This window comes from Plodia interpunctella, chromosome 6 (genome assembly GCF_027563975.2).
Source record: "Plodia interpunctella isolate USDA-ARS_2022_Savannah chromosome 6, ilPloInte3.2, whole genome shotgun sequence".
NCBI classification, from domain to species: Eukaryota; Metazoa; Arthropoda; class Insecta; order Lepidoptera; family Pyralidae; genus Plodia; species Plodia interpunctella.
The window spans coordinates 438,380-454,862 of NC_071299.1; the positions used below are offsets into that span (position 1 = coordinate 438,380).

General features: G+C 34.6%; 1 protein-coding gene across 1 annotated transcript in view; it reads right to left on the reverse strand.

Moving 5' to 3' along the window:
• LOC128670933 (neuropeptide FF receptor 2-like) overlaps window positions 1-16,483 on the reverse strand; it is a 46,993-nt gene that overhangs the window by 3,769 nt on the left and 26,741 nt on the right. The window contains exons 4-7 of the mRNA XM_053746961.1: window positions 16,152-16,254; window positions 7,432-7,529; window positions 2,760-2,928; window positions 1,267-1,382 (exon numbers count right to left, since the gene is read on the reverse strand). Coding sequence (XP_053602936.1) covers window positions 1,267-1,382; window positions 2,760-2,928; window positions 7,432-7,529; window positions 16,152-16,254 — 486 coding nt within the window. The remainder of the gene's footprint in view (window positions 1-1,266; window positions 1,383-2,759; window positions 2,929-7,431; window positions 7,530-16,151; window positions 16,255-16,483) is intronic.

Here is a 16,483-nt window from a genome sequence, read left to right on the forward strand (position 1 = left end):
CAGTAGCTTTTACTTTTTCGCCTGGTTTCTATGCAATATGATAGGTATATTCATACTAATATAAAGAGAAAAGATATGTATTTCGTTTTTTTTTTATGTTTGTAATGAATAATTTCAAAATCTATTAGAGGGTTTTGTTGGAATCTGGCGTAAGATAGCCGATACTTATTGTTTTATGCTTTTAGCGATGCTAGGACGGGCGGATCGCTAGTTTTTATCAGTCATTAAAAATACATTTCTGTTGTCACTTTTACGGTTTCGAACCTCAAAGAAAAATTCGTTGTGTACATTTTTTTCAAGAATCCAAAGAGGTATCAAGTTAAAAGAATGAAAGTCCCCGAGTATTCGATATTTTCAACTTGAACTTGACTATGGTTTTTTAGCTTGAAAAAAGAAACTTGTAAATCGATGCGATCAAAATATATTACCAACATTTATTTAGCTTAATAATGTATAAATACTATACACATACCATTTATTTAGCTTAATAATGTATAAATACTATACACATACCATTTATTTAGCTTAATAATGTATAAATACTATAAATAAATATTTCCCGTTCATCTAGAATGATGAAATTTGGCAAAAATTGCTTACATTACGGATAAGGAAAACAAATCGGAAAACCGTAAATGTGTAGGCAATAAAAAGGAGCAAATTTTACGAAACCACTTGACCGGCGGCTTTTAGAGCATGTACTTATGTGCATAAAATATGATTTACCTCGCTAAATGTACAGTTAACTTCTGTTCGCTAAGTGAGTCAAGTTCGTTAAGTAACAACAATTTGGAGGACAAAAAGCGAATATAAATGAACTTTAACTCGGTGACGTAAATTTTATTACAGAGTCTCTATGAACGGTCATCTCACGCCTGCAGTATTCTTTTTCTTTGCATATGAATTTTTCCTAAAAATATAAATTTATAGTTACTTTCCAATGTTCCATTGTTATAGTTTATTTAGAAATACAAAATGTTTTTAATAGTCTACCTTATAAAAAATAATTTTGTATTTAAAACCCCTTCCACACGATACAATGTTATTGCCCAATTTGATTACCGATTGAATTGGATACAATCTGATCGTGCGTCCACATGTATACAAATAAATTGCCAATTTCAGTATTTGATTGAGCAATCCCAAATCGGGCAATACCGACCACCCAATGATCTTGAATTTCATATTCTTTGATTGTCAATCTAATCAAATTGGCCGTAAAATTGGGTCGTGTGGAAGGTGTTTTACATATAAGAAACTACTTACAGTAAATTTATTTTGTTGACACACTCCTCTCCCGCACAGGAGCTTGCGAGCTGACCTCTGGAAGTTCCTGGTCATCAGACAGTACACTATTGGATTGATTGCTGAATTGGCGTGACCTAGGAACAGACATCGTTCAGACTTCATCAAACATCATTCAGGGTCGGTAACGACAAAATGTGGTGTGTATGCACTCCGCCTCTAGAATAGGAACAATCCATATCATGTCGTGAATGTCGCGACAAAGGGACGCATAGGCAGCTTATAACAACCACAGCATAGGAGAGTTGACGGCATGGGGCCGATAGTAAATTCATAACGGATTCTTCAAAATTTTAACGTTGTTATTCACAATGAGCGGGGTTTCACGTCATCATAGCCATGAACGCCACCGGGACCATGTGGAGAGCGAGAATGTAGGGTTGATTATACACGTAAAACGTGACTTCTATACAAGTCAGATTGGTATTAAAACTCCTATGACATGTATAGTATTCGAAAATTTAACCTTTCTATCACAGCTGGACGCCACCTCCGCTATACAAACTCGAGTGCAATAAGTTAAAAAGAGCCATGCCCCATTACTCCATTACGCTCCGTAATGTCCGTCGACTGATCAACACATTATTTGTAGGTTCGACGTACGCTAATGTGTTCGCATGTCAGCGTCAGAGCGGAGTACAACGTGCTGCAAAGCACGACTGACCAATAGAAACTGGCTCATAAAGCTAGTTTTGTTAATAAAATAACACATTAAATCCCAATATTTTATATTACTCCCTTGTTTTATAGTAAATAAATGCATGATGGTATCAGTTAAGAGCCAATACTGAGCAGAAAAGTACTCTCTGTTCCATAAAACACTTTTATTACGGGTTTAAAACAGATTTTATGAACTCCTCTCATTTCCAATATAGTGCACTGAACATAATATGAAGTGGATATATAAGTGATGCATGGCAAGTGTTATTAGTTCCATCCAACTCGGTCGTCACTCATACCTATACAGACACCTTTTCACATTAGATTTTAAATTACATAGTTTTTCTCAAAAAAACAAAAACTACTGGCATTGTTGGAACGACCACTGCTGAGAAGAAATTCTGAAAGAAACTCATTTAAACAATTTTTTCACTTGCTATGTATTGCTGCGATCACCTTACATATTAGGTGATCGCAGACTTTGACGTCACGTCCGGTCTTGTCAAGCGCCATAATTGCATTCGTTTCGAAAAGTTATTGTATTGTTTTAGGATTATAGTTTTTGTACGTTTATATATTTAAAAAATAGTCATTTTAAAAAATCATCCTCCGTTGACGGCGCGCAATGTAGAACATAACAATGCAGAATCAACGTTACATAAACAACGAAACAGCAACGAGCTACGTCGTCGTAACGGAGGATGACGGAGCGGAACGGTGGGGCCGGGCTCGTCCGCAAACGAGAAAAAATTTAAGCTCCACCTTATGATAAGATGATTTTGACGAATTCTTACCAATAAATAAGGCGTAAGGCAGATAGATGCTAAGGTCCTTGGCGTTGACAGCGTTGATGTCTAACAATAACTGCATGATATTGTATGGCATCCAGCAGAGGGCGAATAGCACTGCGAGAAGTAGCAGGATCCATGCCACTCGCTTCCTCTCTTTCATCAGTCTTAGACCCTGCAACCAAACCAATCACATCAAATCTAATCAAATGTTTAAAGACTTGTATAGGAGGGAGGGAGACGGAGGCCGGGCATGCGAAGGGCGGTCCAGCGGATCAAGCGCCGGGCTTGAAACCAAAAAGTCCCAGAGTCGAATCCTACTCGTGTCACATACGAATTCGACTCATGAATACTCAGAATAATGAGTTCTCATAAGCTCATCGTTATCAGGCTATTCATTAATTTATTAATTATTATCATCAAATGTGGGGGTAGTATGTTGCGGCCTTTCAGCTTGACAATCCATCATGACCATCTACTCGTAAAAGTATTTTCTAAAAGTATTTAAATATATTTTTTATTATATATATTTCATTTGTCTCGTAGCCTCGTAGAGGGTCTACGACATCGTATACGACAAGAAATATTTATATATTCAAATTGTATATATATACAATTTGAATATAAATTTTGAATTTGTATACGATGTCGTAGACCCTCTACGAGGCTACGAGACAAATGAAATATTACTTGGTCCCGCTGCGCCGGTAAATTGTATCATATGTTATATAGCTTTTTTTTAAAATGCCTACCGCATTAAATATAATCTTTCGAAAAATACCAATATTCTATACTAGCTGTAGCCCGGGGCTCTACCCGCAGGGAAAAGTAGCCTACGTCATTCTGCAGCTCTCCAACAAATTTAATAAATAATTCACTCCATTTAGACGTGAAAAAAGGATAAACAAACACACTTTCACATTAAAATTTGTAATAGGGAAAGTATATTCGCAAATATGGAATTTTGTAAAGATATTATTTCCTTATTAATTTAATGGAAATGCAAAATTGTACACACACAAAATGTATTTGGAAACAGATGATAAGCTACTTACTATGGAATCTGATGGAACAATGGATGGATACGATGCAATATGCAAATTCCCGGAAAATCAACGGGAACAAATCTTTGTGCAGCAAAAAGTAGCTTGACAATTAAATAAATAAATAAAAATATGTTTATTTACTGCACAAAAATGGCTTCGACATATTATAATCTAATGAAAATATCAGTGGACAGAAATCGTTGTGGAGATCAGAGGGCGAAGTGCGGGTTGCATTTTCACTTCTCACCATCGAATCGATTCGTGTGACGCAGCGAACCAATGACATTGCAGTGTGGTTGTCGTTGCGTCACAATGGCGCAATGTGATTGGTTCGCTGTGTCTCATTTCGAACCGATTCGATGGTGAGAAATGACATGCTAACCCGTACTTCGCCCAAGTGTTAATATATTACGAGTATATTATATTTGTACAAGAGTCAGGTTTGGTTACCTGTAACACAGGTTCTCTGACACCTAGTTCTTGGACAAATATAATATTCCTTACATATAAAATTGACTCGGTATGAAACAATAAATGGTATAAATTGTATTTATATGTATTGATCATGTATCAAACTCTGTCAAAATGCCATATTTTTTTGGGTTTCGTACCTCATATAGACAAAACGGAATCTTATCAAATATGTCCGTTTATATATACCTCGGTGGCGCAGTGGTAAAGTTCTTGCCACTGAACCGAGAGGTCCTGGGTTCGAGCCCCGGTCGGGTCATGATGGAAAATGATCTTTTTCTAATTGATCCGGGTCTTGGATGTTTATCTATATATGTATTTGATATAAAATATAGCATCGTTGAGTCAGTATTCCATAACACAAGTCTCGAACTTAATTTGGGGCTAGCTCAATCTGTGTGATTTGTCATAATATATTTATATTTATTTATTTATTATTTATTTATATTATTATGCTAGGTAAATCTTCAATTATTTTTATTCAAAATACAAAACCATTATAGGTTGTTACCAGTATATAGGAAACGTTTTCTTTTTGTGGTTTCTAAATGACGCTATCATAATGCTGGTACCGGAGGTCCCGTGCGATCCCAATCTAGATAGTTTAGGTAAATTGTCTTTCTTAGATTAAAATCTTTTTTTTTCGAGTGTGTTATTCCTAGTGTCAAATTTTATTCAAGTCGCCTAAAGGAATCTGACATGACTTTTACGTCACCCACCGACCGGTAAAGGTCTTCCGCTTTTACCCAGCAGTAATAGATTTCATGGCTCTAAATAAAAACCAAATTTAAACCATTTAAACCCAAATTTTAATTTCTTGAATAAGACAAAACAATTATCTGATTCAAGAAATTAAAACTTGGGTACGAAACCTATTCAAAGAAAAGTACAAACACAAATATTTCTCTCGCTTCTGAATAATTTTATAATGATATCTTCAAAGCCCAAGGACTTTTAAATTGAGAATTAAAATGGAACAGGTGCCTACGCCCACGTTGGTTTTGGGTTAGACGTCATTAAAATCATAGCAGTCTAGAACTGTGCACAACACAAGCAATGAACACAATGTATCATCATTCATTTATTTATTTATTCTTCATTTGTATCAAGTATCGGCAATGAAACTGCCAACCATACAGATGATAATGAGAACAAGAAGATTTCTCATGCCACGATCCACACACTATCGGCTGACACAGACAGATGCCGACGGGAATCAACGTACATTGCGTTGTACAATGTACATTGAATATCACGAATTTCAGTAACTGTTTGCCCGACAATGTATAAGTAGCACAGAAATATTCGCAGCCATGTTTATTCTCCATTTGTGTGTGGGTGAAATAACAATCGTAATGAATTACAATATCAAGCTCTTGTTTGTTCTTTGTCCTAGAGCATCGGTGTTTAGTAAAAGTATATAGAAATTAAAGTTTTTGGTTTCTAATTTATTTGTATACTAGCTCTTGTCCGCGGCTTCGTTAAGGTAACAGTTATTTTTCCGGGATGAAAAGTATCTATGTCCTTCTCCCCCTCCCTATGACCTCCTTCACACTTCAAACTATGCAACTATGTATGCGAAATTTCAAGAAGATTAGTTGGGTGGACAGAGCGTGAAGAAGTAAACAATTAACAAAATTACTTTCGCATTTATGATATTAGGATTAAACGTAATCCACATAATCCACATAATGTAAAATAGTGGATGTTGAGACGTGTGGTTTTGGTTATAAAATAAGCCATAAAATGTATGTTATGGGCCAAAGAAAAAGCTAATCATACCTATTTGGAACCACATTACCACGAATGTTTTCATGTGGTTATCGGGCAAAGTTGTTACACCAACCGTAAACATCACAAGTCGAGAGCATGCGCACATTACTACAAGTCCGTTCGCATTTAAAATGACCCTTGTGAATTGTAGCATTCTGTACTCTGTTTAGTGTTTTAAGCTAAGAAATAAATAGATAACGTAGTATATTAATCCATGTGTACTTAATTATACTTTAGATAGGTAGTGAATAATATTATTAGCTCTTGGTTTTGTTCCTTACGCTCTACAAGCCCACCACGACGTCTTTCTTCGGAAGTGGTGATCAAATAAAACTACCAATCAATAATATACATGAGTCAGATTAACATACAAAGTCATGTTTCAAGTAGGATTTGTACTTGAGACTTTTCGATCGTAGGCGTCTTCACCACTGAACCGCTCCAAATGATAATATACCTATCACATCTTGTTGTTGCGACAAGCCACTTACAATCAAAAGTCAAAGATCTGTGAGGCAGTTGAACCTTAACGGATATAATGCTTGTAAATAACAACCTCTATTAATCTCACATTCAGTAGAAGCGGGGTTTAATAATAGGGGGTGCCGCTAATTACATATTTCGTATTTAGTCCTTATCCCGGGTAATTATTTTACACGGGTAATTTTCGTACCCGTGTAACAACGCGCGTTGAAAGTTATTGCAAAGGTCGAGCTTGTTTGGAATGTTGAATTGTTTTATTTACAAGTTTCAAGTTGCTAATTATGTAATTAATTAATTTCTATACCGTATACAAACGCATGTAAAATATACCTGCGCTCCGTTATATAATCCATGGAAATGTGTAGATTTTGCGAGATTGAGTAATAATCACAATCAAATTACTTAAAAGTTGTGTGTTTATATAAGCTTTATTGCATAACAATACAATTTGTAAAAGGACAAAAAGCAATATAAATAGTAACATTTATATTGCAACTCATTAAACGATTTTTCCTCTGACCAATAAAATACATATAAAATATAAATATATTAGGACAAATCACACAGATTGAGCTAGCCCCAAAGTAAGTTCGAGACTTGTGTTACGGGATACTAACTCAACGATAGTATGTTTTATAACAAATACATATATAGATAAACATTTAAGACCCGGGCCAATCAGAAAAAGATCATTTTCCATCATGACCCGACCGGGGTTCGAACCCGGGACCTTTCGATCCAGTGGAAAGAACTTTACCACTGCGCCACCGAGGTCGTCAATTATTAAAATATTAGACATACACATTTAAAATAATACAATATTATTATAATTAAAACTTTGAGTTCAAAAGTTTAAGAAATTACTTTGTTTTTTGCTCATTTTGTATGCTATAAAATATTGTTACCTGCTGCATACTGACGTTGCCCTCGTCAATATCGAAGGGTGGCCTGACAGAGCACAGCGTACGGCCCATGCATGCATATGATAGTATAGTTATTGACCCTGGAACAAGTTGAACGTTTTTACATTTACTGTTAACGAGCATAATAAGATTCCCAAACAGGGTTGACATACGGCAGGTGACTGGATGCCGATCACAGCCGAATCATTAAATTTTGAAGTGTGTCTTGGCCGTTTTGCTGCCGTCACGTAGATTTCATAGGCATTCGTTATTTCTAGAGTAACGAAACGGCCAAGCTACACGTTTTGACTAGAATCTAGAGTATGTGAAGTTAGGTCTGGTAAAGTTAGGGCGCATACATCAAGAATCTTGGATCTACATGAGATCTGGTCAGATCTCATGTAGAGCCAAGATTCTTGATTTCTCGTTAGTCAAAATGTATCAAAATGATACATTTAGTGTAGAGTTAGTGTAGCAAACTAAACTCGTCTTGGCAACATTTTTACATGAAAATGTTTTTGTTGGGATTATATATTCTGTTTTACATTAACGCGGTATTCACAGCAATATATCCTTTAATACGTCCAGGAACACACGAAAGTGAAAGTGTAAGGAAAGTAGTACAATATTTTAATTTCTGTAACGCCACAGTTTAGCGAATAAATAGGTATGTGGCCACAATTCAGCTTATCGGAGAAAAGTATGAGTCGCCCAGACAACACCCTGATACATCTGGAGTGATACAGTGCGCGTTTATCTACGTTGAGAGCTGTCAACTGTCAACTACTTAGAATAGAAAACTGGTGCTCGCCCGTGCGGTGGCCAATTCAATCACTTAAGAGTCAGCCCCATTAGCCACTTACGTTGCGTCGTCGTCACTTTGACATACGTAGCCGGACGACGCAGAAATCCATCGATATGTGTCAACGCATGTCAGTGTCAAAACCCATGGAAAACAACAGATCACAATATAGCCACAATTTTACCGACGTCAAAATTGAATTGAAAAAAGAACGACAAAAAACACCAAAGAGGTCTATCAGCTTTTATATATTTAAAAGGTATATTCCAGCCCTTCACGCGATACCTGGTCGAGGTATCGCGTGAAGGGCTGGAAGATTTTTTGGTCAGAGGCTCAACATTGCAGTACAAATCGGCAGTGCTGCTAGCCTTTTGGGCACTTTGTCGCAGGACAACGCGCTTGATGGGCTATATTGATTTATTTCAATTAAATTATATGAAAATAAAATAAAATAAAAACATTGGTTACATATTCTTAACTTTGTAAATTTTTAAGTTGAGAATTATTTACTTTTATTTTGATTAATGGCAATACTTTGTATTTACAGAACAGTTAATAAACAAAGTTACGTATAAAACTTTATACGTAACTTTGTTTATTAACTGTTGGACATACATGTGCAACTGTACATGTATGTCCAAACAGTCAGAGTATCAGAATAATTTTGTGATACTGTTTCAGAAACAGACCACAGACCGCTGTTATGTGAGCCACATGCAGTAAACTACGCTAGAATGTACTGTTTTATTACTGAAGCCTCATCAGGTATTTGCACTTTGATTTTAACCAAACTAAAGGTTCCTTTTCAATAATCGTCAGTTTGCCACCGACAAAATGTATGAATGTTTTAGAAAATTCTCTTTCAATGTGTGGAAATTACAAATCGCGGTGTACATTTTATTTTCTTTAAGTTAACAAATACTGAAATATTATTAAAATAATTTTGTGTAATAAAAATGAATTGTTTATTTCAAACTAAAAATAATATTTGTATACTAAATGAATTTAACAATATTTTAATTTAAAATACAAATATCGATGAATTCTAACTGAAAATATTAATGTTGCTGTGAAACGTAATGAAGAAAAGAATATTCTTGATTCGAATAAAGAACTTAGGAGCTTCCAAGACCTATGTAGCGTAAGCTAATGATAGTCGAAAGTCTCCAAAACTTGATATAAACTAAACTTTTATGAAACTGTTTTCAAATGGCGGGTGACTTCACTTTTTACAAACAAAAAATAAACTGTAGTAACAAAAAATCCCGTAAAATTAACCCTTTAAAAACATGTAAAGCGAATTTTTATCCTAATTTTCATTCAAAAGGTAGAAAATTAGTGCAAAATGCGTGAATAATAAATGGTATCTGTTTTGTGCTATGCCGGCGACGGTAGTGTTGGGAGACTCGATAATATTGGAGACAAAGAGACTAAATATTTTTATGGCAGCATTTATTTTGGCCTGTTTTCTGAATTGTTTTTTTTTTAAATAAGTGCAAGATGTGTAAGTGCCACACCGAGAGCCTAATGGTAGGATCTGGTTTAATCATAATTATATTTCTTTGATTAATTGTTCTTTTTTTATTAATAAATAGCGTAAGCGTAGTTTTTGGTAATCATTTATAATTATGAATGCAAATGAACCAAAAAATTTAATTAAACGTAGAAATTGTTATGTCTGGGCCCAGAGCGGCATAGGTCAAATGTTGAAAACTAGTAAATAAAAAAAAATACATTTTCATATTTTCATAAATGCCTCATATTATTATTTTTTGTTTCAAATAAATCAACAGCAATGAGTATTTATTAATAGTAACTACTAATTCTTGACGTATAAAATCTTTGCACTTAGTTTTCCATTTGAAACGTTAAAGTTGACAGGTGCAACTCACCTTAATATTTACTCTATTATGTTGTCTGCATAAACCAATAAATAAATAAAAAATAAATCAATAGTTCTGAGACTCTGAGAGCTCTGGATTGGAGAGACTGTACCCAACACTAGGTGTGATGCCGTCTTGCGTATTCTCAGCCAGTTAAATTATGCTACAGCGAACAAGCTTACGATTTCGACAGGATTTTTCCGATAAATTTATTATTGTGAAATTCCAGTAGGAATTCTTATTTTGAATTTATATCATTGTAATTTTGACTACCTATTCTTATATCTCACTCAAATCACGGGGCCGCTTGAAATATTTTACGACGCATCGCCTGCGTGACGGCTTCTTTTAGGCATGCTATTGTTGCTTACAAGCTTTCAAGAATTTCTATCTTTTAGTCGCTTCGTATGACATCTAGGATGGGAAATATTCAACGCTTTACGACATGGTTTAGTGTTGTAGGTTACACACTAGGTAGCGGTGATGGCGTAATGGTTAAGACGCCCGCCTGTGGACCAAAAGGTCCCAGGTTCGAATCCTACTCGTGTCACATGAGTTTGTATACCAATCTGACTCATGTATAGTAGTTTTCATCGGCCACCACTTGCTTCCGGTGAAGGAAAATATCGTGCGGAAACCTGCACACTGGTTGATTATTAACTTGTGTGTGAAATTGAGAAGGCAATGACAAACCACTCCATTACTAATGCCAAGAAAGTTGTTATCTGTGTTTCATTCCACGTAATGACCACGACCCTCAGCCATGAGGAATATGACTATGAAGATGAAGACAAGGTATAATAAACTTATATGATCTATAAGAGTGACTATACTTGGGTCCCGACTGATGGGAAAAGATCGTAAGGCAAGCGGAAGATGCGATGGTCCGACGAACTGTCGGCCTTCGATAAGGAATGGCAGTAACTGGCGAGGAATAGAATTGGTTGGAAACATATATGTTTTATGACCTGAGAACTACATAAAAATATATATGTTTTATGAATTGGATGGGATGATTCGACCAAATCATTTAATATATTATTTTTGTTTAGTCTATTCATACTCTTATGCTATAACTACTGCAAAAAAATAGTTTTTTTAAGACTTAGGAAAATTGACTAAAGAGCCCAAAATTCATCAAAATGAAAAAGTCGTTGCGACTGAAAGTTTCGAAGTGCTAATTGAAAAGCGGTTTCAACTGTCCATTCTTTGAAATCACAAATCGCTACTTCAATTCTCCTGAAATAAATCAAACACTAATTAATTCCTTGTCGCCCCTGTGTAGACCCTGTGTAACTCGCTTCATAACTTCTACAAAGGAGCTGACTCATCGCCACCTTTTCCCCGGATGATTTATTGACTTATTAGAGACCGTCAATTCTTTTATGAAGTCATAAGTCATCTACTGACGTGTTATCAGCTTGTTTTATGTAAGCGATGGAAACTACATCCATTGTTATTCGATTCATATTCTGTGTTCGTCGGAATGTTGTGCCGGTCTCGATAACTATATTATCCTCATTAATAAGTGATATTTCATAAGATACCTGGACGGTTTATATACAGACGGATGGACCCAAAAGCTGGCTGGAGATTGTTTAGCAATAAGCTAGATATTGCTCATTCCCATTTAACAATAATACATTGTGTCGGAATTAACGCACATAATTGCACATACTTAATTAAGGCTAGCACAGAGCCACAGAGCTAGATTAAATAATAAATTACAATTTAACATTTAGTGATACCATGTTTAAATTCACTTACATAATACAATTGGAATTAAAAATTTGTCATTTATCTATAAGTTATATTTAACCTTTAAGTCTAAATTGGTATTTATGAAATTTTTTGCTCTATATATTTACGTTATTATAATTTTTGTTACTGTGATTTTTTTTTCTTCATTTATTTGTAGAGAGTTTTGTCATAAACATATTTTGTATTGGATTGGTGTTTTTATGTGAGTTGATTATTGATCTGAATATTGTTTGTGTAGCAATTAATAGAATTATACGTATCTAAACATCGATTATAAATCATACATACCCGTGGAATATCATATGTAATATTATTTGTTGACAAGACAGGTTGGCTTGTTCTAAATTAAAGCTAATTTTCAAAAAATTATGTTCAAACTCTATGGTTGAAGGCGTCACAGCCGAGATTAGAAATAGAAATAAAAACGTACACAAAGTATAGTATACGCAGTATTTATTGTATCAAGATGAGAAATACCGGCCGTGTCGACCCGCCATCAATCAAAACCAGTTTGATAGAAGGGCAATTTACACCCAATTATAAGGGCAGCACCGCCGATGCCTGTAATGCCTTTATTTAGGTATTATGTTGATATACAATCTTCACATGAATAGAAATATACGCTTTAAAAATCAATACATTAGCACAATACAAACGAATTGTTTAATTTCTTTGTTGACATTTAAACAAGTGTATTTATTAAAATAAATAAATAAAGTTAAAACGAACTAAATTGAACTTATACTAAAAAACTTATAAATCAAATATTTACAAAAATGACTGTCCCTATTTAAAATACGTTTCATTTCGAGATTTTAATAAAAGCGCATGCTCGGGGCGACATACAGTGTTGTTTAGTTAGGCTTTGTGTGTTTTGTTTTCAGTGTATGCTGAAATTAATTTGTTTCATAAAGTATAGTTGTACGCGGCAATTAGTTAAAATAACGTGTCTTAACCAGCCCTATCGCGGGCCGAGCGCGATAACCACTGCACCATTGAGCTCCACCAAAAATAAATTAAACAAACTTAAACTCCAATCTATTCTATTCTTAATTATAGCGAACAAAGTAAATAAGCCCTGTCGAACCGACATCACCAAAGGCGAGTTTGATAGAAGGGTAATTTACACATAATTACTAGGAGAGATCGCTTGCAGAACCGAACAGGGCTGTCAAACTATCTCGGTTAATAACTTGTATTATTGTAATGTAGTAAATAGTTGTAAAGTAGTAAATGGTAGTTAACTTTTTACATTACATTTTCGACATGAAATTTCTTTTAGTGTTGTCCGAGAGATCTTATTAGATAATGCGCGACAAAAAACTATGTCCGTGCAATAAACAGTTCAGGAGTTCCATCGTTGGGAGCCATTCCTGGATGTTTCATATGTTCCATTGCCATCTAAACAAAACGTGTGTACAAAATTTCAGCTTAATTGGTGGAAGATATACGTTTCTAAATTGAGTTACAAAATTCCTAATAAAGGTTAATTATACTGTATTGAAATAATTTTAATAATTTTGTTAATAAACAACGAAAATTCGCAACACGTGTTGTCATTAATCTACAGAAATAAACCCTTTATATCATTAGTCAAAATCTTGTTAACAACGTCATCAATTAATATCTCTGACTAACAAGGTGAAAACACAAACCTTAGATAAGACGCTTTACAAAAATCTGTTAAAATCAAAACCAATATCCATTAAAACTCGGTTTTTTTGCACCATTTTAAAAGCAAAAGCAATTTCCGACTCTGTCAAAAAAATGCCGTACCGATTTACGTTTTACATGCGACTTTCCTTTTTGAAAAAATATGGAAATATATAAAAAATCCCATTCGTGTATCAAAGTCACCGTTCACTTGCGTCATCAATAGTCATTTAAATTTCTCCACTACTGGGGCACAGACATTCCTTACGGATGGATAAGGAGTATGAGGCCTGACCGACCACGTGGGCCTATTTTATTGTATAACGACTGCAAATATAACCGGGACCAACTGCTTATAACGCGTGCCTTTCGGAGCACTCAAAATAATACAATTTAGGTCACCTATTCAATGACCGACTGATATTGTTAGAGTGATTTAACCGTCACTATCACAGGTCAAGAATCCTAGCCATTGAATTATTAAGCTCCTTTCTCACTTTTTCACTAAATGTAATATCGTCTTGTTTTTTTTTGTGATTGAGTTAAAAACAATCATACTCGCTCCCACACTATTGCCCTCATATAATGATGTTGGTTGAATTAGCAAAAATATCGGTCAGGTAACCATTCGACCCTTAAGATTTGACGCAAAACAACAAAAGAATTATCTGTGATCTAATAAAGTAATGTTACTGTTAATGGGATTGGTCATTGCGTGTTAGGAAATTAAACCAATGTATGACGTCAAGGTTTCGAAGGTGATGTTAAACGATACGTTAGATGTGTGGTGTAAGCTTGGCCTTAACTGTCCAACAGTCAATACTTAATACAAATAGAGATAGGAATTTAATTGAACGGCCAACTCTTATTTGCCATGATGCCAAAACAATAAAGATTTTAGTTCATTGAAATTGTTGCTGACATCATCTCATGTATTAGAAAAGAACTGACGATCACAGATATAGATAACGGCTGAACGCACATTTTTCAAACATAGCTAAGATAACACTTAAATTCACTTTCAAATAAAAAGCGTAGATCAAAATCGGTTCAGCCGTTTGGCTACCACGATGCCACGGATAAACTTATGAATCCACTCCTGTCGTCGGGGCTTAAGAAATTTTATATATTATTAATGGTCTGTGTAATAAGTTTGACCGCTAAAAATAATTATTTAAAAGCTACTTAGAGTCAGATGTTTATAACGTAAATATTTTTAATTCCGCTAAGAAGAATTACGTTTCACCAGTCCATTAATAAAGCTTTACTTGGAATAAAAGCGAAAAGTAACTAGATATTTAAGTATTTATTTTCATAGTAATGTTAGATTAAAAGCTACAGAGAAATTAACATTTTTTGAAGTCCCATTAATGCCTGTATTTAGTAGGATTTAGTGTTAGGTTTTATTAGCAGTTAATTCAAATTCGTTTTTTTGTGCCCCATTAATAAATAAGTATGTATATGCAATATTTGATAATTTATATACTTCGTAAGGAAAAGGCAAGATAAATATTTATTTGATCACATCAGATTTACCTAATATTGTGTACACGGATGCGAATAAAATCAACACAATATTCTTGATGTCACTCGCATGGATTTTTTATCAACTCGGATCATAAATGAGAGTTTATTTTATATATAAAAAAAGATTTAATCTCCTTACTCTGTTGTCAATCTGTCGAAAGTGATACAGATTTGAATGTTTAATCTCGTATTCGAAATATTATTTTCGAGTGTATTATTTCTATCACTAGTGTCACATTTTATGTAAGTCGCCTAAAGGCATCTTTACTAGAGAGACATCTTTACTTTAAATACTTCAAGGCAATTAAAATCTAACAACGGTGTTAGCATAAACGTACTCGAATGCATAGTATATAGATGGACATGAATATTTTTAAATTATCTTTCAGTAAATAGTTCAGAAGACGAGAGATATATAAGACCTATATTTGTTAATTGACGTCCTTGGAGAAAAGGCTGCGGTGAAGTTTGTTGCGCCGCTTCTTCTTCACTTGCGCTTTGGAAGCCGGCAGTAGACTTAGTTTAAGTAATTTTTTTGGCGTCAATAAGTGATGTATATCATCCTAAATTGAATAAAGAATTTTGAATTAGAATTTGAGAGTATATCCTTCCGTGTTGGGTACTAATACCGCCTTGACATTATTTGCTGAATTCTTACTTTCTTTTTATGTGACATTAGTTTCGCCTCTAATCCGAATCTAAATCCGAAGTTTAGGTCTGTATTCAGAAATTCTACGTAAAAAGCTAGGTATCGTAAAAAAGTTGAAGAAAATGAAGAAAATGTAATACTGGCTGCATCAGTGACATTTTTAAATGGGTTTAAACTGTGCAATGCCGAATTCAGTTCTATTTTGAAATTTCATTTCCCGAACCGCGCGTTAGTGTGAGTTTTTCCCGAACAAGGCTGGGACACCCCCTACCTTCTTTATTCTGATCAAATAAATATAAGATCAAAATTACTCGGAAAATGTTCCGTATATGAGATATGAATGCTCGAACGTTTCGCCGAATATTATGAACGCCGCAAATTTGAAGTTGTTGTATTAGTTACGTATTGTTTCTGTAACAACATCAACAACAACACACAAAATACTTACCTGGAATTGCGTAAACTATAGTGAAGCTGAATGTGCCAAACTGTTTCCTTCTCTCTGGACTGGGCCATTCTTCTGTACAAAAGTGAACGTCTCTTGTTTGTATCTGAAATAATAAATTACAAATGACATCTTACTAATATTACAAATGCGTAAGTTTGTGAGGATGTATGTGTGTAGGTAGGTATGTATGTTTGTGACTCTTTCACGCATTTACTGGATGGATTGTTATGAAATTTGGTACACGGGTAGAATAACTCATAGGGTAAGGTACTCTATTTTTTGTCCCGAAATTCCCACGGAAGCGAAGCCCCAGGGCGCAGCTATTTTTTTTT